Source organism: Lynx rufus, unplaced genomic scaffold, assembly GCF_022079265.1.
Source record: "Lynx rufus isolate CCGP_SWC_20201006 ecotype Redwood Valley unplaced genomic scaffold, mLynRuf1.p SCAF_10, whole genome shotgun sequence".
NCBI classification, from domain to species: Eukaryota; Metazoa; Chordata; class Mammalia; order Carnivora; family Felidae; genus Lynx; species Lynx rufus.
Window position 1 is genome coordinate 74345636 of NW_025814824.1, and position 24778 is coordinate 74370413.

A 24778-nucleotide genomic window follows, 5' to 3' on the forward strand; every position below is an offset into this window, starting at 1 on the left:
AATTCCACAAATGCTCCCTGAGGCTGACCCAGCCGGGGCTAACCCCTGACTCCCCCCCGGGGGCTAAAGCCCTGGTCTCAGAGGGACTCGGGTTTGAATCCTGCTTCACCACTTGCCAGCCACAGAAGCCTGGATGCATCGGTTCATCTCTCTGAATCTCAGTTTCCCTCCCTGTAAATCTGGGGATCAGACGCCAGCGTCCGAGGGCTATTGTCAGATTGAAATGACAGAGCGCGGGAAGGTGGATGGCCCACAGTAAGAGTTCCCTGGATGGAGCGGTTGTAAGCAGTAGGTGACAGCGGGCACATCGCCTGCCCTGGCAGAGCTTACGGCTGTCTATCCGGTCCATCATACCAGGCAGAGCAAGATGGGCAGGGTCAAGAGTCCCAGGTGCTGTGGAGGAGGGAAGACTCCTGGGGAGGTGACATGGGATTGGGATGAGGAAAGAGGTGAGGAGACATTCCACATGGAGGAAAGCTCACCAGCAAAGGCACAGAGGTGAGATATCAGAGCCTCTGCTTCAGTATATAAGTTATTGGATCAGGTGTTATAATCCAGGATGCGATGCCATCCTGGAAGCCTCCCTGGGGAGGGACAGTGGTGTTTTTACACTCCTGGCCTGGCGGAGCAGAAAGAGGACCTGATGCGTGGTCCTGGCTTTGGCCATCCAGTTGTTGAGTGACCTTGGACAAGTCACTTCCCTTCCCTGGGCCTCGGTTCCCCCATTGTAAAGCCAAGGCTGCTTGTCCCCTCCCCTTCTTGGTGGCTGTAGTGATGACCTCCCGTCTGGGCACAGTTCAAGTGAGACAAACACCCTGGAGGATGCTGGCAATTCTCATTGATAATCAGCATCTCTAGAACCTCCCCCCAGCCCGCCCTTTTATTTAAAGCTTATTTCTTTTGAGAGAGAGAGTGGGGGAGGGGTGGAGACAGAGGATCTCAAGCAGTCTCTCTGCTGTCAGCACGGAGCCCAATGTGGGGCTTGAACTCACAAACCCTGAGATCATGACCTGAGCCCCAAACCAAGACTTGGACGCTTAGCCAACTGAGCCACCCAGGTGCCCTAGGACCTCTTATTTTTATTCATATCTCTGCATCTTGAACTTGAGCCTAACCTGTCTACCTGTCTTTTCTGGGCAATTGAAGGTCCATTTTTAGAGATGAGGAAACAAACTCGCCCCTGCCACACACAGCCACATCCCCTGGCCCCTAAGCAAGAGCCCTCTGCAGCATCTCGGAGGCCCAGGGAGCAGGCACTGGAGGTGGTGGTGGCCTTCTCTAAGGGCCCCGCACCCCCTGGTTGAGAGAGACAGAGAGGCCGGCCTGGTAGCTCTCAGCTTGGAGCCCTCACCACTTGACCTTGCACTTGACCTTGGGTACGTCCCATAGCTCTTGAGACTCAGTTTCGCCCGCTATAAAGGGCAGGTGAAATGAGATCTGGGCCAGGCACCCAGCACATCTTCATTGCCGCGATCAGGATTCCACCTCTTCTTTCGCACTTACAAGTGGAAAATACTGGATTTGGAAATCCGACCTCCTCATTTTACAGATGTGGAAAGCGGATGGCAGAAGGGGAAAGGGTCTTGTCCAAACTTCAGGCCAGGCTCCGAGAGTCACTAATTAGGCACAAGGAATGGTCAGCTCCAAGGGATCCATCCCACTAGGTGCCCACAGGGGGATGGTGTGGCGGGAGTGGCGTGGGGAGGGCGACAGGGCAACTAACCACTTTGGTCTCTTTCTATTTGCAGGGAGAGCTGGGCCTGCCAGGGCCCCGAGGAGTCCCCGGCCTCATTGTAAGTACACAGATGCCTGGTTGGTGGGGGCAAGAGGCAGGGTGTGGGGAGCAAGCGACAAGTCCCAATGAAAAGGTCCCTCTCTCATCAAACCCCAGGAGGAGCTGGGGGAGCAGGACATATCAGTCTGGCCAGGGGGCTGAGGGAGGAGAGCCCTGCTGTGTGTCCTCAGGTGGATCACCTACCTTCTCTGAGCCCCTTTCTTCATTAGTTAAATGAAGATAGGTGCTTGGAGCATGAGAGTGCTGATGTACTTTCACACCCGCTGCCTGTCCCTCGCTCTGCAAGGAGGTCTAGGCAGGTGAGAGCATGCTCATTTGCAGGTGAGATGCTTCCGGTCTGGAGGAAGGAAGTGGCTGGCAGAGGGGCTGAAGCTCTGGGCCATGTTGGGTGGTCTTCCTCACCCTTTTCTTCACAGCACTGACTTTGGAGCCAGAGCACCTGAGCTCAAGTCACGGCTCTGCCACATCCTGACTGTGTGACCTGGGAGACATTACTTACCTTCTTTGAGCCTTAGTTCCTCATCTGTAAAATGGGGATGATGATCGAGTACTCTTGGGGTGGTCGTGAGGATAGAATGAGGCATTACATGTACAGTCCTTGGCACAGGGTCTAGCATTTCGTAAGTGTGCAACTAGAGAAAAATATTGTTCTATTAATCGTTGCTGTTACCTCCTGAAATGCCTGGGATGGAGAGAGGCCTGAGGACAGGGACATGGGAGGCAGCCTGACCTCTGACTCCATTCAGGTCGGGGTAAACCTTGTGGAGTGGTTCTATTAGCCCAAACCGGGGCCTCCTGCGGGGCCCTCGGAGGGTGACCTTGACCTTGGGTCTGGCTACAAGGGCCAGTGAGAGATCCCAGAAATGACTCTAGGAGCTTTCCCCATGGTCTCTTGCCCCCTCTGCTCTGTCCTCTGGGTCATCCCTCACGGAATTTGAGTCTGGGGGGCCATGAAGGGACATAAGTCGGCTGCTCCCTGGTTTGGCAAATGGGCTGCCGGCTTTGGCTACTCCAGCAACTGTGCCAAGAAATTCTGTTCAGAGGGAGGTTGGAGGAGGCCGTGGGGGAGTTCAGGGGCCCCATTGTTCAGGGGAGACTGGTCCTGGCAAGAAGGCCCGGAGGTCCCCCTCCCCCGTCCCCGCCCCCGGTGGCAATGTGCTCCTGCTCAGGTGGCTGAGAGCAGAACCCAGGTAGGGTAGCGGTGGGGGCAGAGGGTCCAATTAACCGGTGTCGGCATCCTAGCTTCCCCTCACCCTGCTTCTGTGGTCTTCAGCTACGGCCTCGCTCACCTGAGCCTCAGAGACCCCCTTCATAAGATGAGCTCGTGGTGCCCACTCTTGTTAGGACCACAGATCCACACGGTCCGGTGTAGTCTGTGGCTAAGACGGCAATTCCTGGAACCGGGTCGCCTGGGTTCGGATCCTAGCTTTACCGCTTGTCTAGTTCGGATCCTGAGCAAGGTTCTTAAGCTCTTAACCTGTCTCAGTTTCTTCACTTAGAAATGGGGATAATATTAGCATCTAACTTCGAGTTTCTGTTGTGAAGATTTAAAGAAACGAGTACATATAAAGTGCTTAGCATGTAGTAAGTACTCAAGAAGTGCTAGCAATAATGATGATTATTATTTCACACACCCATGTGCATTACGGGTGGTCACAGCCCTCTGGATTGCTGCATGGGACGATATTTTGATGTCACATTGGAGCTTAGTGGGAGAGGGGGGCTGTGATTGGTTGAGCGATCGATGAGTGACGTCTCCTTGGTCCGGATAGCAAAGTGTCCACACATGAGTCGTGCATTTGTCATCCCTGTCAAATGTCCATTCAGCAGGACTTGGCTGAGCGTCTTCTTTGGCACAAGGCACTGACCTAGATGTTTTGGGAAAGAAATCTCTGCAATGAGAGTTAGAGCGGACCCCCAAAGTCTTGTAGCCCAGTCTCCTCTAAGCTCACAGGAGCACCCTCTGGAGCATCCTGGTCCCGTAGTCGTTAAACTCCCAATCTGAACAGCCTGGTGTTGGACACGCTTTCCTGTGGGAGCCCAGGCCAAATCTCCAGCGTTCTAGCAGTGTGTGGTGTTCCTGCGAATGGAGCCCCACTCATTCCCCTGCCCCTGGGAGAGGCTGTTTGAGACGAAAAGATGGTTGCGATCGGTTCTTGCCGAGGCTCCTTCTTCGGGCTAAATGCTCTCAGTTCCCAAAGCTCTTTGGAAGGGATGTTTACATATCCTGGCTTCCATCACTGGCACGCCCTCCTGTTTGTCATTGTCCTGGTGTCCACCAGTTGGGCCCCGAAAGGGGCAAGGATATCATTTGGCCAAATGAATGCGGACTCTGGAGACTCAGATCATGCCCGGACTTATTTCAAAGCTCTTTCCCACCTATGCTCCCCTTTGCTTTCGACGGTCAGGGTTGCCAGACAAGATATTTAGAACACATTTATACTAAAATGTCATTTGGTGTTTATCTGACATTTGAATTTAGCTGGGCAGTCTGTATTTTCGTTTGCTGCATCTGGCAACCCTATTCACGGTATCTCTTTGGACAACCCCATTTGGCAGATGGGAAAGCTGAGGCCTCTGGTCAAGCTCTTTCACAAGGCAGGGGAAGATGGAAGCATGCCCGAAAGGCAAAAGGCGTGTCTTTCAAATCCTCCTCCAGGGCGTTCCTCCCCTGGGCTTGTTCCTGCATTCCTCAGGCCACGCCCCACCGCAGGCCACGCCCCACCTCAGGACTTCCCTTTCCCAATTGCTCTTGGAGGTTCCCTCTTGCCCTGTGTCTTTCTCTGCCACTTTCAACCTCGCTCCCTCTCTTTGAAAACTCCCTCTGCTGCCAAGGTGGTGATCCCTTCCTCCTTGCGGTGGGGGGAGGAGGGGGCGTCCACAGGCATGGACCTGACCCTGCTGAGTCACCACTGCTCCCGAACTAGTGCCCTCTCTCACCCAAGGACCCCCTCCCACCCTGGATTTTTGGGAACAGCATCTTCTGTGCCCTGGGGGGGGGGGGAGTAGTCGGGAGAGGGGGGTGGAATAATAGCCTCCCTAAAGAGTTGGAGAGGAAAGGAATTTTCTAACCAGGAGTTAGAAAGGGGAAGAGGGACCATGAGTCACCTATGGTTTTCCAGAGGATGTGGGTTTTTCGCTGAGCGAATGGGATTCCACATATTGATAATCATTTTAGTGGCGATTCAGGTTTATTCAATGTCTTCTGTCTGGTCAGCTAAAGCAATTTGCATGCAGACTGAAGCCAAAACTTCCCCCTGTCCTCCTCCCCTCCCCCCTGCCACCGGGTCCTTGCAGGAGGGAGGCAGGGCGTGAGGAGACAGGCTGACACTTATGGAGCATCTGTCCTGTGTGCTTGACACGCATCAGGCCGGGGAAGCCTCGAGGGACTTGAGGTGGGTGTCAGCAGCCTGGTCACCCAAACAGGGAGGCTGGGGCCCGAGGTCACCAGCTAGGACTTGCAACCCAGGTCTGTGTGACCCGGATCCCAATAGGTTGCCGGTTGCCCCACTGCAGTCTCTGAGGTGAGGCTGCCTCAGAACAGCCCCCTTTGAGTAACTGAAACCGTTTGGCCGGCCCTCAAGAAAAGTGTGCCTGATTCCAGAATCTGCCCAACAAAGAAGATTTCTGTCTTTTTTATTCTGAGCGACAGACAGGGAATTTTGGCTCCTCATTTAATGAGACCCAAAGAATATGCAGTCTGGCCAAAACCCAGCATGCGGGCTAGAGTGGACGGGCCCACCGTATCCTGTCACTAAATGAGCATCTAGCTTTGTTTCCTTGTTATAAAGCGAGATCGGGAGCCTCACTAGTGGACACGTACCAAACCCTTGTGTGCCAGGCCTTGTGCTAAGGATTTAACGATCACAGCAAGCCTCTGAAGGCAGGAAGTGGGATTACCATTGTCCACTTCAGGGGACCGAGGCACAGAGAGGCTGAGACACCGGCTCAGGGTCACACAGCCGAAAGCTGGACGTGGGCCTGTGTCCTAGCTCGCTGAGCATTACACACTCAGCTCTGTGTGACTTCTGTGCTGAATGGAGAGAGCAGGAGTGTAAGCGTGCGGACTGGGCAGTCCCGGGGGCTGCTCTGTGTGAGAGATGGTGCTTATTAAGACCACACAGGAGTCAGGATTGGCCACAGCCCCCAGATCCCTGTCCCCAAGCTACTGACCCCTATCAGAGTTTCTAAAAAGAGGCCTTGTTACCTTCCAAGGCAGTTCCAGGACCAGGGAGGCAAGCTTTTCCCCTAGAGGTTTGTCGGTGAGAGCGTGATTAGGGTTCTTTTTCACCTAGTCCTTAACCCACTTTGAGTGAGCACCTCCTCTGAGGCAGGGGGCAGGCGATGGCCAGAGAGGCGCACACATGAATGGTCACCAGTGTGGCAAGGGCTCTGAGACCTGACACCAGGGGCCTGACCTGGCCCGTGGGGTTGGGGAAGTGGTGCTTCAGGCGAAGGATGAATGCACGTTAACAACGTGAGCGCAGGACAGAACATTCTGGGTACGGGGACCAGTGGCCAAGGGTGCTGGAAACACCCCACGTTTTCTTTCAGGCGGCTCTGGCAACCCCCCACCTGGCCACCTGCGGGCATGTACTCATGCCTACTTTAAAAAAAAATTTTTTTTTAGTGTTTATTTTTGAGAGAGAGAGACAGAATGCAAGCGGGAGAGAGGCAGAGAAAGAGGGAGACACAGAATCCGAAGCAGGCTCCGGGCTCTGAGCTGTCAGCCCAGAGCCCGACTCAGGGCCCGGACCCATGAACCGTGAGATCATGACCTGAGCCAAAGTCGGATGCCTAACTGACTGAACCACCCAGGCGCCCCTGCCTATTTTTGAATCAAGTGTGTCCTCATTCCTCGCCACTGAATGACATCAACGAGGAAAGGCATCCTAGGGTCCTTTATTGGAGTAAACAGAGTCAGTCCAGGGCTCGTGAGCACTGAACGTGGGGCCAGACAGACAGACAGACAGACCTGGATTCTGGTCCTGCCCGTGTCCCCTGCTTGTTGCTTCGTTTCGGGTGAGCGATTCCACCTCTCTCTAAGCCTCGGCTTTCTCATTTGTAAAATGGAACGGGCCCAACGGGGTCACCGTGAGCTGCCAGCCTGGGCCCGGCAGCGAGTCCCAGCCCGGGGCCCGGCACAGGCTCCCGCCAACAGCATCTGACGGGACCTTGAAGTCTCGAGTGTGGCATCTGGGGCACAGGAGGAGTGCTGTGAATGGTTGCTGACGTGGATGGTTGTGTTTTGATGGAAGCCAGCGAGATGAAGGGCGAACGCGTAGGGCGCCGTCTGGGAGCTCAGGCAAAAGTGGGAAGAGGACCCAAACTCAGGGCATGACCCATTGTTCTTTCTCATGAGGATACGACAGGGGTGTCTGGTGCAAACCAATGCTCTGTGGGCTGGCCTAGGGAGAAAGTGGCCTGGAATTTTCTCTGCTCCTCTCCCAAGGGCTTTTAGAGCCCAGCATTGGGGTCCGGCCAACATGGGAACGGCCTGCCCTAAGCAAGGCACCCCCTTCTCCCGTATGCCCTGCAGCCAGAGTCCCTTTTCCACGGATCCCTTGCCCCTTCGGGTTGGGCGCCTGTGCTAGTCCCTGCTCCCCCACCACACACAGGCCTTTCTGCAGGGGCCTGCAGAGGCCCGGCGTGTGGTGCTGCTGTGGCTCCCCAGGGCCCCACGCAGGTGTCAGTCAGGCTCGTATTGCATTCAGTCCCCACACAAGCCACCTTCAGGCCTGCGGCGAGAAGAAGGGGCCTGTGTTCCTGGAGCTGCCGGCTGGTCCCCTGCCCACAGTCCGGGCCCCAGTTGGAGCCAACTACGCGAGCAGAGCCGATTCTGTTTATTTGTGCACCATGGGGAACTCTAGGCGGCCACCCCTGCTCCCTTCATCCAGGAAAAGACAGGGAGAGAAGCGGCTGCCAGCACGGCCTGGGGGAAGTGCTCTGCTCTGAAGGCCTGGCTTTTCCTCGGACCCCAGCCTCTCCCCTGAGCCAGCGATCCTGGCCTTTTAGCTCCCTGCTCTCCCTCCTCTCCCAAGATGACTTCAGAATTCTCTAGAAGCTCTGGAGACGGACTGCCGGGTGTGAATCCCAGCTCTACCCAGTCCTAACCTTGCAGAGGAAACCTTAGTTTCCCCATCTGTAAAATGGGGATGGTCGTAGGGTGGATCTTCAAGGGCTGGTGTGAGGAGTCCTTGGGTAGAGGCCTAGCAGTCGGGGTTGTTCGTATTAGTATCATCATCCGTGAAACTGAGACCTCCCTTCCTTCACGAGACGATATCACTTGACCGAGCTGAAAGCACTATTTCTTGGCAGAGGCTCAGGTAGAAGGTTTGGTTTGACCTACTCAGGTGGGGATCCTGAGGTCCAGAGAGGGCCAGTGTTTTGCTCAAGGTCACGTAGCCAGCCCCTGGCAGGCCATGGCCAGACTCCAGCCTCTGCCTCAGCGGATCTAAACCGGTGCAAGGGTTGGGGGGTGGGGGGGGGGCTCAGCTGTGCCTCAGCGGACCACACCATTCTCTGTGAACTCTGCAGGTTCCCTTGTCTCTGTCCTCGGGGTGTTCCAACTGCCCAGCCCGCCGGCCCTTCTGCGGGAGTCGGGCAAGAATGTGACAGACACATCTCCGGGAAGTCCCCACAGGAAGCCTGGGGCAGCTTTTGTTCGCTCTGGTGCTTGAGAGCACTCATGAGGGGCCTTCAAGGAGCCTGATGTGGGGATGCGGGAAAGCAAGGCCCAGAGAGGTCAAGCACATTGTGTGAGCTTGCACAGCAGATGGAAAAGGGAGAGGAGAGCCGTTTCAGGGGCTCCCTTTTCTCTGGGTGTGGGCTGCATGTTATGGCCGTGGCTGGAGGCAGTCACGACAGGGGTGGGCAGGTGACAACATGTGAGGGAAAGAGGGTGGGCCTGTTCTGAGGAAATCCAGCCACGCCTTCACTGTAAACCATGGTTTCTCACCTCAGCACTTAAGGGCATTTGGGGCCAGAACATTCTTTGCTGTGGGGCCTTCACCCACTGGATGCCAACAGAGCCTTTTCAATTGTGTCAACCCAAAACGCCTCCAGACTGTGCCAGGCACTTTGTACACGGAAGTCAGTTCTTCCTGAAACATAGTACTGACCCCTGTTTTTGATGGGGAAACTGAGGCACAGAGAGGCTAACCACCCAGAATCACGCAATGATGAGCCAGTGGCAGAGGAGAGAGGAGACCGGGTGGTCTGACTGAGCCAGTGGGGTTGTGTCCTCAGAAGCACAGCCCGAGGGACCTTGGGAATCATCTGTCCCAGGCCAGCCCCTGGGAGCCTCCTCTCACGATGCCCTCTTCTCTTTCTCTTGTCAGGGCGACATGGGAGCACTGGGTCCGACTGGCTATCCAGGACCCAAGGGCCTGAAGGTGAACAAGAGCCATCCGTCAATCCGGGTCTCGTCCCAGCCAGGCACCCCCTGACCCATTTCAGCCCAGAAGGGAGCGTGCCTGGGCACGGTGTCGGGGGAGGGGAGGAAGGGGGCCCCGACGGGGTGGAGGCTGCAGGTCAGGAGCTCAGTGCTTCCCAGACCTGAGAGCCAGTCAGCATGTGTACGTCGTTAATGGCTCACGCATTTCTCGGACACCAATCCTTGAGCTGAGCAGGAGTCTCATGTGGTTCCAGACCTCAGGGCACTGAAAGTCCAATGGGGGCATCACCAGGGGCAAAGACATTATACTGGCAGGCCAGTGAACTTAGTCTGTCCCTCAGTGGGATGGGCGTGCAGGAAAGAGATGGGCCCGAGTGGCTAGGGCCTCCTTCCGGGGACGATCCCGTTTGGCCCACATGCATGTGACAATGCTCAAGGAACCCGTCTCCCCGCGTTTAGCAGCCTTGTCCCCTGGATTTGTCCAGAGTGCCGTGGTTCACGAGTCACATGCCCCTTCTCGTGCTCCTTCCATCCACACCATTGGCCTTTGCGCTGAGGGTCATTGTCCCCTTTCACAGATGAGAAAACTGAATGTTGGGTGGGGCGTCTAGCACTGGGTAGAGGCAGCAAGTGGGCAGGTCGTGGGGGGATGTCCATCCGGGTCAAAGGCAGGGCTCTTCCTTGGCTTTGAGCACCACCCCTCACAGCCGGACTGGTGTTTGTCTTGCAGGGACTGATGGGGAACATGGGGGAGCCTGGACTGAAAGGTGATAAGGTGATCTGAATACTCCCTTGTTGCACTGTGTTTTATCTGCATGCCAACTCCCCCCACCCCCTCGCTGCGGCTGGCTTCTTACCAGGTCCACCCCCCCCCCCGCACTCCTGCCTCCCCTCTGGCTCCCCTAAATCTGTGCTCCCCAGCTTCTTCCTTGTAACTCAGGTGGAGCTCAGGCAGGTGGTTTGGGGCATGGAGACCCTGGAAGGGGGCGTGGGGGCTGTGAAGGCATAGGTCGGGGTCAGGTAAGGCGGGTCTCTGAATTAGGACAGCAAAGCTGAGGCCAGCATCTGGGCTTGGAGGCCAAAGCCAGGGAAGGCAGACGGTGGGGTGGAGGGTGGAGGGGGAGTATTATTGCTGAGATGACAGGCCCCAGGGCAGGTATGGTGTGAGGTCCAGAGGCCTCTCCCAGCCACAGGAGGAAATGAACCCACATAAACCACCCCAGTTAGAACCGGGCACCCGACCCCAGAGAGCACGGGGTTTCAAAGTACAGCAGAAAAGCGGGGACGGGCCTCTGAGCCCCTGACCCGCTTTCTTCCCAGTTGCCATGGGGAGGCCACTCCTGCCACACGTCCTCCCCGCACAGTCCTGCGGCCAAACTCACCCTGTGCCAGACCACGGTTGGAGGCGGGTAGGTGGGACCCTGGGGCCCAGGCACGCGGCGTCTGAGGCGCAGAGACAAGGAGCACTTGGGGCAGTGTCTCATGCACTCTGCCCTCTGGCCGTCCTCCTGCCCTGTCCTCTCAGCCTTTCAGCAAAACAGGCACCCCAAAGGGGGTGTGGGAGGGCTTTCGGGCCCTATCCAAGCTTCCACAAGTGTGAGTAGATGACAGCCGCTCCCGTGGCTGGGCTCCCTCTGCACCTGTCTTCAGATAACGCCACCCCCCGTACACCTGAGAGGCAGCAGCAGAAGTCCGTGCTGGGCCGTCTGCCTGCTCTGCGGGGATGGACCCCCGGCTTCCGAGCCTCGGTGAGTTAGGAAGCCTGCCTGAGCACACGCAGCTCGTAGTAACGTCAGGATTCGAATCCAGGCACGTGCCTCCAGAGACCTCCACCACGAAGCAGAACTGAGGGCAGAAGGGGAGAGCTGATGAGGCCCTTGGAGGTCACTTCCTCCAGCTCCTCCGAGTCTGTGCTGGGCAAACAGCCCCAGAGAATTAGAAGAGATGCAGTAAAGGAAACTCAGCCCTGGGACTTAGAAAATGCAAAGCTCTGGGCGGAAATGGACACACCCAGACTGTCCTACCCACCCCAGCCCTAGATAGCCAGGGGGTGCAGTGCTCACCCCAGGCCTCTCTCCATCTGTCTCCACCTCTTCCATCCCCTGCAGTCCCACCCAAGCCCCTGGCTGTAGTCCCGTCCCCCCCCCCCACCTCAGCTCCACCTCTGCCCTGCTGGCTGCTAAGCCCCCTCTTCTGTGACCTTCCCCTTGAGATGGAGGGGCTTTCTGTTGGAGGCAGGGGCTTCCCCACGGCTACCTGTTTACTCTGGGGTTTGAGACACCAGTACTCTGGAAATGTTGAAGTCATGGATAAGGGAGAAAGGAGGCAGGGGGAGCGAGGGTGTAAGCACTGAGCTTTTTATAGGCCCTTCTGCAGACCTGGCCTCCAGCTCACTGTTCCTCCAGGAACATGGAAATAAACGTGTTACATGGAACTCGGCTGGCTTGCTGACTGCTGGTGCCTGGGACATTTCGGGATGTGAAAGCTCTGGAAAAAAAAAAAAAGAAAGAAAGAAAAGAAGTGGAAGAAATTGTTTTCCTGCCCATAGTTTAAAAAAAAAAATTAAATATGACTTTGGGGTTGACAAAAAGAAAAAAGAGCTCTCTTTGTTGCCCCTTTAGCTGGGGAGGGATTTTAATGTGGCTGAGAGAGAGGTTCCGATCAGCCCCCTTCCCCCACCCCCCAGGGATGACGGGGCCATCCCTTCATGCTCCCTGGTCATGCTGCCTAGAATCCCAGATTTTCCATGACCCGGCCTGGCCTCGGTCCCACTTACAACCACTTGGCTCTGTCTTCCTGCGTGGAGGCACGTTCTGGAACCAAGACTCCCACTCCAGCCCCAGCTTTCTCCGAATCCATTGTCCTGGTTTCTTAGGTGTCTTTTTAAACTTTTTTTTTTAAACCCCTCTGCTCCTCTTTTAGATATTAAAACAAAACAAAACAAAACAAAATAAAACAAAACAAAAAAACTTCCTTGGCTTTCAAACCTCTGGGATATTTTACAGGGTTTTCCAAACTGGAAAAACCAAAGTAAGTGGTTTTTTTAAAGATTTTTTTTCTTTCTTTCTTTTTCTTTCTTTCTTTCTTTCTTTCTTTCTTTCTTTCTTTCTTTCTTTCTTTCCTTTCTTTCCTTTCTTTCCTTCTTTTTTTTTTTTTTTTTTAAATTTTGGCTTTTGTTTCACCGAGGAAGTTTTTCTGCCGGTTTGTGGCCTTAGCTGCATGATGTGGATTCTCCACATCCTCCTGGGTTTTCTCCCCATTCTCCCAACTGTTCCTGGGGCTAGGAATGTTCTCTGAGCCCTGGGGCCAGGGTATTGCTGGGAATGTCCCACATGGAAGGCTGGAAATGATAAGGACTGCGTGATGTGACTCCCGCGGTAAGAAGAAACATCTTCCGATGTGGTTCTCCGACCGTTCGTTTACCAGGATGTGGCTGCAAATAGGGAGGGACCGGAAGAGACCACTGTCACCGAGCCTGTGCCCTATGTCACCTTAGGAAAGAAATGCCAGAACTAACTCGAGACCCATTTACTCGCTGTTGGCACATAGTCTCAGCAAGACTATGTTTCTCGTGCTATAGCTAATTAAAAGCAACTAATCAGACGCGGGCCTAAGCTGATGGCTGGCATCGAGGCTCGCACAGAAGGGAGAGTGACGGCTCCCAGCCTGGTGGTGAAAAATATCAAGCGATAGATGCAGACACTTAGGAACCCCAGTGATGGGGGGTGGGGCACTATACAGGCTACACTTGCCCCTGTGTGACATCAGCTGAGGAAGGACTTGATGGATCAAGAAACCATTCCTCTGATCTGTACGTGCCGCTTCTCCTGGAAAGGCCAGGCAGCTGAGCTTGTTAGTGGAGTCGTCAGCCACCTGAGCAACCCCAGGCAGACGTGCAGACAGGTCGACGTGGTGCCCCCCAGGCCCTGGCTCTCCCAGGGGGCCTCTGCCCTTTACTTTGACAAGGCTGCCGCTGGTGAGATCCACTCTGGGGACAGCCTCGGCAAAGCCGTACCTTGCCAGTGGGTCTGGAAGCGGGGAGGCTCCCGGAACCCCGCACAGTCTCCGTCGTAACGTTCTTTGCTGGTGTATATTTAGGGTGAACAAGGGGTTCCCGGTGTGTCAGGAGATACCGGATTCCAAGGAGACAAGGTAATTGCGGCACATTTTCCCCCTGCCCCCTGCCCTGCTCTTCTCTGGTCCTGGCTTTCTTCTCAGGGTCCCTGATGGGCCAGGATCCCCCTGCAACATGGCTTCCTTTCACATAATCGTACCTTCTCCAGCCTCAGTACCCCCATCACCATCTCTTCCCTGGACTTTACAACCGCCTCCTGACTTTTTTCCAGGCCCCCAGCTTCCTCCCTCCCAGTCTGTCTTCCTCACTGCCACAAAGCTCTGCTCGTTGCTCACAAACCACCCATGGCTCCCTACTGCTCCCCGAGTGATGTCCTGACTCCCCAGCACCCGGGACCCTAGTGAGCAAGTTTCTCAGACCCATTCCTGCCCCTTGCTCTTAACATCCCTGTGCTCCACGGAAGTGCCCTCTGCACCCCCACCCCCACCATGGTTTTGCACACACGGCTGCCTTGCCTGGCACCCCTCCACTCAGCCTCTGCATGGCCCAACCTACCCATCATTTAGAACCCCGCTCAGATACCATTTATTCCACCTGCTCGGATGGTGGCCATTTCCCTCTCTGCATGCCCCGAGCAGCCTATCCGTTACCTGTGCAGCACTTGGTAGATGGAGACTTGTGCTCACCCCCCTGCCAGACAGCAGGCTCCCTCAGGACACTGCCCCAGACCGCCCTGGTGTAGCTGAGCTCAGAGTCCTGCACAGAACATTTAGGACACGTTTGAGTAAGTGAGTAACTGGCCTTACTGACTGATGGATGAACCGGGGCAGCCTGCCGAGGCCGGCTCCTCTTTGCCTGTGTCCGGCACCATGTGGCCACATCTGGCCCTCACCCAGCCAGTCAACGAGGCCCAGATGTTGGCCAGCTCTCCCTCTTCCTCTTCCCTCCCTCCTGGCCGGCCTGTCCTGACCCAGCCTCGGTGTCTCCGGATTTCGAGCCATCCGGGCCTCGCCGCTTCCCCTGCCAGGCCCCCGTCTGCAGAGTTCCTCACGCATAAGGGCACTGACAGTGCTTTTGCTTGGAGCCCTGGGGTCCCGGGTGCCAGGACAGTTTGGTGAGGAATAGGGGCTACTGTTTCTCCTTTGTGTCCCCGAGGCCCAGCCCCCAGGGGTGCCCAGCTGGAGCTTACAAGCAGGGAAAGTGAGAGGGGAGCTCGTCTCCCCCAAAGGTTGGTGTTCTCTGGGCCTCAGCTGGGCAAGGATGACTGAGCAGCTGTTCACCTGGCCGTTTCTGTTCCTTACTAACCCCAGCTTGCTCTTGGCCTTTTCCAGGGGAGCCAGGGGTTGCCAGGGTTCCCAGGCGCACGGGGGAAGCCAGGGCCTCTGGTAAGTACCTTTTGTTCTGACACCCCCAAACCTCACCCTCTCCAAACAATCATGCAACATGGCCAGGGGTGGTCACATCCTGGACCTCGTTTCCTCCTGCAGCAGCTCTGGGAGACAAGCAGAGAAAGACAGCAATGAGATTCACCCATTTTACAGATGAGGACACTGAAGCCCAGAGAGGCAGGAACTCACCCAGCGTCGTACATAGGCCGCAGTCAATGTCGAGTTCTGGGGAGAATCAGAATCCGGGGCTCCCAAGCCTTGAAAACAATAGTAGCATGAATATCAGCAGTGGGTGTCATGTGTTTGTTGAATGTTACTATGTATCAGACCCTTCCCATACAATAGTTCTTTAAAGAGTGCCAGCCATCACCCCAAAGGCTACAGAATTATTATCCCTCCCATCTTACAGATGGGGAAACTGAGGTTCTGCAAGATGAAGTGTCTTGCCCAGGGTCCCATGTCTGTAAGTGTAGGAGGCGGGGCTTCAACACTAGCTCCTATCAGTCTAGGCAGATTTCATTCATATGCTCCTGAGCTTTTCCAACTACCCACAGCCTGGGGGGTAACACAAGGGATCGTGGCAAGTGGGCCCTCACTTACCCCTGCGTCCCCCGCCATCTCTTCTCTTCCACAGGGCAAAGTTGGAGACAAGGGATCCCTTGGGTTTCCTGGGCCTCCTGGCCCCGAGGTATGTGATGCCATATTGCTGTGTCTGGCTACAACTGGGACTGAGTGTTGTCCTTGGGAAACTGAGATACGGAAATCAGGGGGTGGGTGGAGCTAACCTGAGGACACACAGCAAACAGGAGATGGGGGCTGAGAATAGAAGTTCTGAAATCAGAGATCTTTCCTTTTCTGACTCTGTGCCCCTGGCAGCTCTCGCTGGCAGTGGGACGGAAGCTGGCCTCAGAGACTCTGCCTAACTCTGTGGCCACCTTTAGAGTTTCCAGAAAAAACATCAGGAAAGCCCTCTGAACTCGGTCCTGCACCCTTAACAGGAGCTCCTGCATTCTCGAGCCTGAGCCCTGGAACCCTTCCAACCACCCACACTCCCCCTGGAAAAGGTTCAAGGCTCAGCACTTCCAGGAATGGGGAGCAAGAAGCAATGATAAAATTCTGGGGTTTGAGTGGAGAATGAGAAATCATGAAGGATCAACTAGCAATTAATATAACTTGCCTTAGGTAGGTGGAGCCCCGAGAGGTTCTGGCACATGTGAAAATCCACACCAGTCCGCTAACCGTCTATCAGCTAGCGCCCACATGTCACGTATGACAGGCTGAGGCATATAATGGCTGAGCTTTTCCACTGGCCCCTCCGACTGGGACCATCTCTGGAGAATGGGGTGCTCTGTGCCAGGGCTGCTGTCTGTCCGGGGTCCTCAGCACCCAGGTCCTCCAGGGAGTCTAGGGGGCAACCCCAGCAAGCCCCCCCCCCCGCTATGTATACACACACACACACACACACACTCCCTGGCCTCCGACCTTGCTCGTTCACAAGATCTCAGAGGCAAAACTCTCTGTCTGCCGAGCTCCCCAGACCCTTCCAAAGATCACTCCTGGTATCGCCCAGATAGATGAGGGATGGTTTCCTGAAAGTTCTGACTTCCCACTGTGTTGACTTTGGCTGTGACACAGTCCCAGCTCTAGACGAATGGAGTTGGCCTGTCCTCCATGGCCTCGATTCCTTCCCCTGGCCACTGAGGAAGAAGACTGTGCTAGCGGTCTGGCTTTGCCAACAGGCTGGCCGCTGGGGGTGGGGCGCATGTCGCCTCATGTGCTTTGGGCACCTCCTCATGCCAGCAGGCTGCATAGTGTCTTTGGGATAAGAACATGCTGAATTGCCACCACAACCATGTGAGGGAGGTATTACCCGCCACCATGTCCCAGATAAGGAAACTGAGTCACTGGGTAGTGGAGTGACTTCCTCAGGGTCACTGCTACTTGTAGCCAATAAGGTCTGCTTTGGTTCTCTCCTGGGTCCCCGGGCAGATCCAGGGTCCGCCTCTTCCATCTTTGGGTCCTGTTTGGATTGGCTAACTCGGTGTCCAGAAGATGGCTCTGCACAGCTGGAGACAGAAGCTGATGAGCGTGTCAGCGCCTTCCTGGGTCTCTGCTCCTTCTGAGACCATGGGCAGCAGGGGGGGCGGTGCCCTTTGACTCTGCAGCCCTCGCTGAATTCGCTTGTTCACTCATCAGTGTGTCTGATCTGTGTGAGTGCCAGAATTTGACCAGCATCCTGACATCCGGGTTCTCCCTAGAGATAGGCCCACTCCAGACAGGACACGGGACCCCAAATCCTTTTAGATACGGATTTTTATTGAGTGCTTAGCGGGTGGCCAGGCACTGAAGTAAGTGCTTTGTGCTATCCACTTCAAGCCTCAGAATGGCCCTGTAAGGTGATGTAGTCACCACTTTACAGATGAGCAAGCCAAGGCCCAGAGATGCTCAGGAACCAGTCCGGGGTCACACAGTCAGTCGGTGGCAAAACAAGTTTTTGAGGCTCTCAGTTTATTATTTTTTTTTTAATTTTTTTTTTAACGTTTATTTACGTTTGAGACAGAGAGAGACAGAGCGTGAACGGGGGAGGGTCAGAGAGAGAGAGGGAGACGCAGAATGTGAAGCAGGCTCCAGGCTCTGAGCTGTCAGCACAGAGCCTGACGCTGGGCTTGAACTCATGAGTCGTGAGATCATGACCTGAGCCAAAGTCGGACACTTAACCGACTGAGCCACCCAGGCGCCCCGAGGCTCTCAGTTTAAAGAAAAAGATGTGGTGCTTTGACTTCCTGTGACCAAAAGGTCAGAGAAGAAGAAGAAGAAAAAAAAAAAAACACTTATGAAGACAACATGGGAGGAGGCATTTTGATCCCAGGGATTTATATAAGAAGCTTTTGGTTTCTAGTTGTCAGGAAACTTAGGGGGTAGTTGGGGCTGCCCTAAAAGTGAATGCGGTGCTAGGATGAATTAGCAGAGGTATTACACTGAAAACAAGGAAGGGGATTTCCCATGCTGGCCTCTGCTGGTCTATTCATACCCAGAGAAGCATCGGCATCCTAGTGATTGCCAACAATGGAAGCTGACCACTTGGAGGTGGCAAGACTGAGGGGCCCAGGGCCCCTGACTAGAAACCGTCGAGGGAGCAGCAAAAGGCAGGCCTGTGGGGAGGGAATAACTGGTCTCTGAATTGTGCGAAGACCACTGTGGGGAGAAGAAGAACTCCCTTGTGCTTTGTGGGGTCCTAAGGGGCAGTATGACGTTGTCAAGGGGAAAAGGAGGGGGTTCTGCTCCATATCAGGAAGAAGCCTCCATTGCACGGTGATCCATTCATTGGGAACCGGCTTGGTCTGGGAGCAGTGAGCCCTCATAGGTGACAGGGAGCAGAGCCCAACACAGCTGGCCAGGACGGAGGGGGGATTTCAGCTTTGGATAGGAGGAGATGAGCTTATTTAGATCAGCATTTCCCAGTCCCTTCAAAGTCGCCGCAAACCCAGAACATAATCGTGTCTGCAGGATCACCACGAAGGATGACGTTTGTCAGAGCTGAGGGTGGCTAGCTAAGGCACTCTGGCTGCCGCGGGCCCAGGACTTGGGAAATTCTGGCTCAGACAACCTTGTGGGCTCTGGGAGCTTCTTCCAGTGCTAAGTATTCTCTTGCATTGTCTTATTTAATTTTCTCAGCAAGGTGGTTAACTGAGCTGCCCAGGGTCACATCCCACGCAGGAAGGGATGGAGACCCGGGTCAGTGTCCCTCCAAGACCTATACTCTTAGCACTTCCCTTCACCTATGGGTGACCCCTGCTCTCTGTTTGCCCTCAGGGGTTCCCCGGAGACATCGGCCCCCCTGGGGACAACGGCCCAGAAGGCATGAAGGTGAGTCCCTGCCTAGGGCAGCCCCAGTCTCTGCGGAAACCCCAGGCCTCCAGGGCTGGCTCCCTGGCTTGGAATCGTTGGGGGTCTCACCAGCCTCTGCTGGATGTGGGGGTGTCGCCTCTGAGACAGCTTTTTGTTCCCTTCTCACCAGGGTAAGCCTGGAGCTCGAGGCCTGCCGGGACCCCGTGGGCAGCTGGGGCCCGAGGTGAGACTGTCCGCCCCCTGCCCCCTGCCCGTCCCCTGCAGCCCTGCCTGCTCCATCCTGGGTCCTGGAGGCCTCAACCAGGGCAAAACCCTGGGCTGCCCCAGACTTGCCCTCCAGCTCATCCTTTCCAGTCCTGCCCCGTGACCCTGCCAAGGTCGTTCTCTGACCTGGCCTGGCTGGCAGGTCACTCTCTCCCTCCACGGCATCCCCATTGCCCCGGGGTTTTCTCTCTGGAGGCCACCGCCTCTGCTCCCACCCGCAGCACAGCTTACTGGGGCGTTGGGGGGGGGGTGGGTAGAGTAGAAATTATCAGCTCCATTTTACAGGTGAGACCCTGACACTCAGGGTGGAGGCACTGTGTTGGGTCCCATGGTCAATGGTAGGCAGGGTCAGGATTCAAAGCCACATCCGCTTGAGCCCAAAACCCATGACAGAGACCCTGTGCTATTAACTCCGTGTTCCTGGGAGCTGCCTGGGGGGCATCCCCAGAGAATTCTATGACTTGCAGCGCTAGTGAAGGACAGAGAGGAGATTTGCTTATTTCCTCATTCATGCTGAAGGGGGTGAGACGTTCTCTGTGGGTGGGCCTGTTGGGCACCCCATGGGCTGGCCCCAGGTTTTCTCTGCACACGAGGCCCCCCACCACCCACCTGGGCTCAGGCCCCAAGGCTCCCATGACACACGGCCCTGGGTGAGGGTACAGGAGGCCCCGACTTGCCACAACCACATGGATCCCTTCACAGGCTGGTTCTGGGTCTGGCGGGGTCCCAGTGCTGGCTCCGGGAGCTGCCACGTGGGGCTGTTTTCCTGGAAACCGGGCGTGGGGGGGAAGCTCCGGAGGGGGCCTCTTGGTCAGGCCTGCCATGCCAGAGAGACCAGCTTGGAGGCTTCCCCTAGCCTGCGGGAGGGCCAGGAGTGGAAAGGGAGGGGAGGGGAGGGGCGCCAGCTACGTGCCTCTGTCTACACCCACGTGACCACTAAAGAGACTGCCACCTGCTCACATCTTCATGGATTCATTCATCCACTCCCGCATTCATTCACTTCTTCATCTCCTCCCTCTCTCATGCCCCTGTCCCCACCTTCACTCACCACACGTCCATGAGATGCTGCACACCTATCTTGAGTGGTGTTTGTGACGGTGTAGGGGATGGGGCCTCAGGAAGGAATAAGAGATCATCACTGTCCTCCAGCAACTCAACTTAGGCTAATCATCATACTTTAGGATGATCCTCTCCATTCTGCACCATTCTACGGGGGAAACTGAGGCACGGTGAGGCTAAGGTTTGCCTTAGCAGAATCAATGGCAGAGCTCAGGATAGGGCTCATATCTTTGAGCTGCAGCCTGGGGCTCTGTATCCACAGCATATGAAAGGGTTTGACTTTCGGCCCAGCACTGTTGCGAACCTGGGCCTGTCACATTCAGATGACATGGGGGGGTCCCATTCATGCAGATGTCCTTGTGTGGCCTGAGAGGGGGCCCAGCAGGGGGACCAGAGGTACCCTTTCTCTTGGTCCAGGAAGGCTCTCCTCTGTCCATCCCTTTCCCTCCTTACAGGTCAAGTTCTCTGAGAGTCTCACTGGATTAATTTCTCTTTTTTTTCCCTCTCTTGTGTCTCCCAACTCTAGGGAGATGAGGGACCCATGGGGCCACCCGGGGCCCCTGGCTTAGAGGTGAGTGTCGCTGGCCCCCAGGGGACGTGGGATTTGTCAGCGCTGAGCGAGCTGTGTGCAGACAGATGACATCTGGGTGGTGCTGTGCAGAGAGGTCATCAGAAGGAGCCTTGGGCCAGCCAGAGAGGGGACTAGAACAGACACCAAAGGAGAGAGACAAGAGACAGGAAGCTGGCCGGCCGTGGTGGCCCGGCTGCCATGTGCTGGGCTTTGTCTCTACTCTCCTACATTTGATTCTCCATGAGAGTGGCATTGCTGGTCTGGGTGTCATCCGAGGCCATCGGGCTCAGAGTGAGGGGTTGGCCCCGTGTCTCAGTCTAGAACCTAACCTTGCAAGCATCCCGCCCAACTGCTCAGCCCCAGGTGGCCTCTCACAGGGTCCACCCCAGCTGACTGTGTAAACCAGCAGTGTGTGCGTGCTTTGGTCCTGGGGCCTGATTACCCTCTCAAAAAAACAATCAGGGACCCTGAACGCTTTTCTTTGTGTGCGTTCCACCTATTGATATTAGTAATTAAAACTGAAAACTTTTAAATGTATTTATTAATTCATTTGACGGAACAATAAACCCATTTCACGTTAACAAAAATAATAGTTCTACAAACAAGACAAAACAAAACAAAACAACCCAACCAGCTATATTTTCCAAAGCAAAATGATCTAATGAAAAGAGTGGCATTGTTTTACCATTTTTGCAAATCTCTTTAATGTCGGGTTTAATAGAAGTCGGCTGGGTTCTCCCATCTGCTTCTGCATTCAATCTGTTCCTGCTACCACATGTCATGTCGCCTCTGGAAAAGTCCGCTCACACTCAGGAGGAGAGAGACACAGTAAACAGTGTCTTAGCATTATTACGAACCATAGTTCTGAGGTCATCAGCCCCTTGAAAGGGCCCCAGGGACCACAGGGATCCCCAGACCACATTTTGAAAACCACTGGTATAAACTCTCCACTCCTCTGGGCCCTTTATCTTCTGTGCCCTCCTCCCTTTTCCTCATTCCCTGAAAGCGGGTTTCAACATCCCCATTTACAAACAGGACAGGCCTGGGAGGGGAGACTTCCTTGAGGTCACACAGGTGCAGACCCCTCCCTGCATCTCCAGTATAGCCTGGTGCCCCCGGGGCTCCAATTCCCTCCCCCCCGCATTGTGACCCTCTCCTGCACCAGGGCTGGGACCCCAGCAAGGCTGCCTCTGCCCCCCACTCACTCACCTCTCTCTGTTGCAGGGCCAGCCTGGCAGAAAGGGGTTTCCTGGTAGGCCCGGCCCGGATGGCATGAAGGTGAGGAGTCCTGGAGGTGACTGGGCTTGGTGGGTTGAGGGGGACACCGGGGGAACAGAAGAAAAGGGGAGCCAGCCAATGAGGGCCCCAGGAAGGACCCCAAATCCCACGGGCAGTTGTGGAAAGGAGGGCGATGGTCCCCATTATCACAACATATTGGTACCAGAGAGGAAAAAATGACCATAACCTGAATGTCCAACATCAGAGTAGTGTTCAAGTACCGGGATACGATGCGGCCACGAAAGGTGGTGTAGTGGCAAAGTTCACCGGATGGGAAATGCCCGTGCGCGTGGACGTGGTGGAGGCAGGAAGCAGGTTACGGATGGAAGGTTAGGCCCCGGCCTGTGGTGGGGGCTGATTGTACCGTGCTCCCGGGGGCCCGGAGCAGAGGCTGCAGTGTGGACGGGGGCTCTCTCTGGGTGGTGAGAGTATAGGACGTTCCCGTCTCCTTCTGTGGGCCTCTAGGTTTTCCCCATCCTGTGCAGTAAATATGTATTATATTCGTTAACAGGTTTTTGGGTTTTTTTTAATTGTCATGAAAGAACCGGCCTGCGTAGGAGGGTGATGACCCCGGCACCCGGGCCCATGGGCAGCCTCCCTCACGGGCTTTCCCAGGACTCCCCTTGGGGGCCATGTTGGGCCACGTTTGCAGCTGGGCCGACTCACCAGGGTTAGGGCAGAGCCAGGGTAGCTCAGGTCATCCGTGTCCCCCTCCACTCAGGGAACATGGCCCGTGTGTCTGGCCCCTCTGGTCCTCGTGGGCGTGAGGCCTGGGGCAGGAGCTGGAGGGGAGGACGAGGCACAAACCCGATGGCGGTGAGCCGCGTTCATTTGTGAGCCAAACTCCTGGCTAGTCCGAGCCCTCGTCCTGCCCTCTGAGGTCTGGGTCTGTCTCCCTCAGATACCAGCTGGGTTTCTGTGGTGGGAGCAGTGACACAGTCTGGCTGGATTTATCCCACGGGTCTGCTCGCCTCTCTGCAGCTCGCGCCGTGGGGAGACCAGGGCAGCCGTGGCTGCCGCAGGAGCGGGAGCCACCCCAGCATGGGATAAAGCTGGCAGACAAGGCTCCAAGAGGCCACCAAGCGTGAGAGCTGGAAATAGCCTACAAGACAAATGAGTCTGATTTCCCTTATTTATAGTTAGGGACGCTGAGCCCAGGGCAGGGACAAAACTCACCAGTCATTTTGTGAGCCGGGAGCAGAGCTCTGGTGGGTTAGCGTCTAGGATGCAGGTGGCCCGACTCCCTAACTCCCTGCTCGCCCTGTGGTGGGGCAGCTTGATACAGTAGGAATGGGGATTTCAATCCGTCAGGCCAAAGTTTCCAATTCTAGCCCTACGTCTAGCTTGCTGTGTGGCATTGAGCAGATCGCTTCGCCTCTCTGAGCTTCATTTGCCACCTCCACAACATGCGGCAGGTTGATGAAGGGCCCAAATTAGATTCAGACATCAGGGCGCAAGTAATGGGTGGCTAGGGCCATGTCTGGGGCCAGAGGTTCTGTCCAAGTGTCCCATGTCCCCGCCGTTTGAGATCTGTAAGGCCAGACGCTGGAGTTGAGGTTCCTGCCCTTCCCTACCGGTGGGGGCTAGGGCCAGTCAGCTGGGGTGTCCCCCAGGGGGACCTGGACCTCCCATCACCCATCCCAAGCCATCTTTCTCTTTGCTTCCTTGCAGGGAGAGCCGGGTGACCCTGGACGGCCAGGGCCAGTGGGTGAGCAGGTAAGTCAATACTGGTCTCTGAACACAATGACTCTCTTTATTGAAAACTCACTCTGTGCCAAGCCCTTTGGTGAACGCTCCACATGCACCTGCCTTTCGTCCCCCTGCCTAGCCCCTGGGGTCAGTTAGCTTGTCTCCCCTTTCCACTGATAATGGCCACTGACTCTCCGTGGGGGTGAAGTCACCAAAGAAGAAAGCCGTGAATCACAGTCCCATGGCCTAGCTCTGTGGATGTTTTTGGAGCGTTGGTCCCAAAGGGGTTACATGACTTTGCTCCCAGAACGTTGAAACTGGAAGAGCCTCCACTAATCGCCCGCCGTGCCCCATTTACAGATAGGGAAGCTGACAACCAGAACCAGAACCACCTGCCAGGGGCTCTTGGCCCAGGCAACCCTCACTTAGAAGGAAAGTGAAATTCAAGCCAGGGGCTCTGGGAGGCGGGGAAGTCAGGCGAAGTTCTGAAGAGGAGAGGGGGCCGCGAGTCGTCGTTAAAAAGGAGGCTTGAGAATCACGACCTTCATTATTGAGGCCCAGGGTCCTCGGTGCTACAGAGAAGCAGCTGTGAGTTCTGGGAGAAGAGACCGCAGGGCCCCTCCTCTGTAGCCCGACACAGCCTGAAAGCCTAACCTCTGGGCTTGGACGGCAGGTCGAAAGGTAGCGATCTCCTCCACTGCCTTAAAGAAGCACCTCACCCCCTCAACTCTGCAAGGCACCGGTTCAGGCCAGAAGAAAGAATGGCGTTGGGGACCCTGAAGAATCTCTCTGCTGAGAAACGCCATCAGTGGCGTGAGAGTCGTGCACGACGGGTTTCCTCACCAGGCCTGCAACATCTGTTGGGGGGAAGAAAGGAATTAAAGCAGGGGGTGGACTGGATTTTTGAAACCTTTCCAGTGTCATTCGAGCGCATTCTGTGGGAAGCCCGGGAGTTTGGAAGGGCTGTCACGGCCTGGATATATTTCCTGATTGGAAAAAAAAGGCAATGCGATCAGCAAATTTAATTTCATAGTTATGCTGATGGTAAGGGCCCTCGGGAAATAGATACTCAGAATCCTAGGATGTCGGAACACGGAGGGTCCTTGCACAGCACTCTGTCCTGGGGTCCTAACCTTTTTTGTGCCTTGGGCCCTTTGGCAGGCTGGTGAAGCCCATGGACCCCTTGTCAAGAATTAGAGTTTTTAAATGCACAAAAATGCAAAATGGAGGATTGCAAAGGCAATCGATTATATTGAAATGCAATTTGTGAAGGTATGTTAAGTGCCATCTACTCACAGCCATCCTTCTTTATGAACGCGTTGAATAATGAGATCCAGTAGCATGTCTAATAGCAAAGCCTCAATTTTGAACAGTGTCAAGCCTTAGTGACACATTTTGAAATCTCTGCGATGGT

The 24778-nt window shown here is 55.4% G+C and overlaps 1 protein-coding gene across 1 annotated transcript in view; it reads left to right on the forward strand.

Annotated features, from left to right (window-relative positions):
- COL27A1 (collagen type XXVII alpha 1 chain) overlaps positions 1-24778 on the forward strand; it is a 136513-nt gene that overhangs the window by 57601 nt on the left and 54134 nt on the right. The window contains exons 14-24 of the mRNA XM_047099631.1: positions 1749-1793; positions 9136-9189; positions 9922-9966; positions 13290-13343; positions 14598-14651; positions 15289-15342; positions 18468-18521; positions 18673-18726; positions 20353-20397; positions 21622-21675; positions 23347-23391. Coding sequence (XP_046955587.1) covers positions 1749-1793; positions 9136-9189; positions 9922-9966; positions 13290-13343; positions 14598-14651; positions 15289-15342; positions 18468-18521; positions 18673-18726; positions 20353-20397; positions 21622-21675; positions 23347-23391 — 558 coding nt within the window. The remainder of the gene's footprint in view (positions 1-1748; positions 1794-9135; positions 9190-9921; positions 9967-13289; positions 13344-14597; positions 14652-15288; positions 15343-18467; positions 18522-18672; positions 18727-20352; positions 20398-21621; positions 21676-23346; positions 23392-24778) is intronic.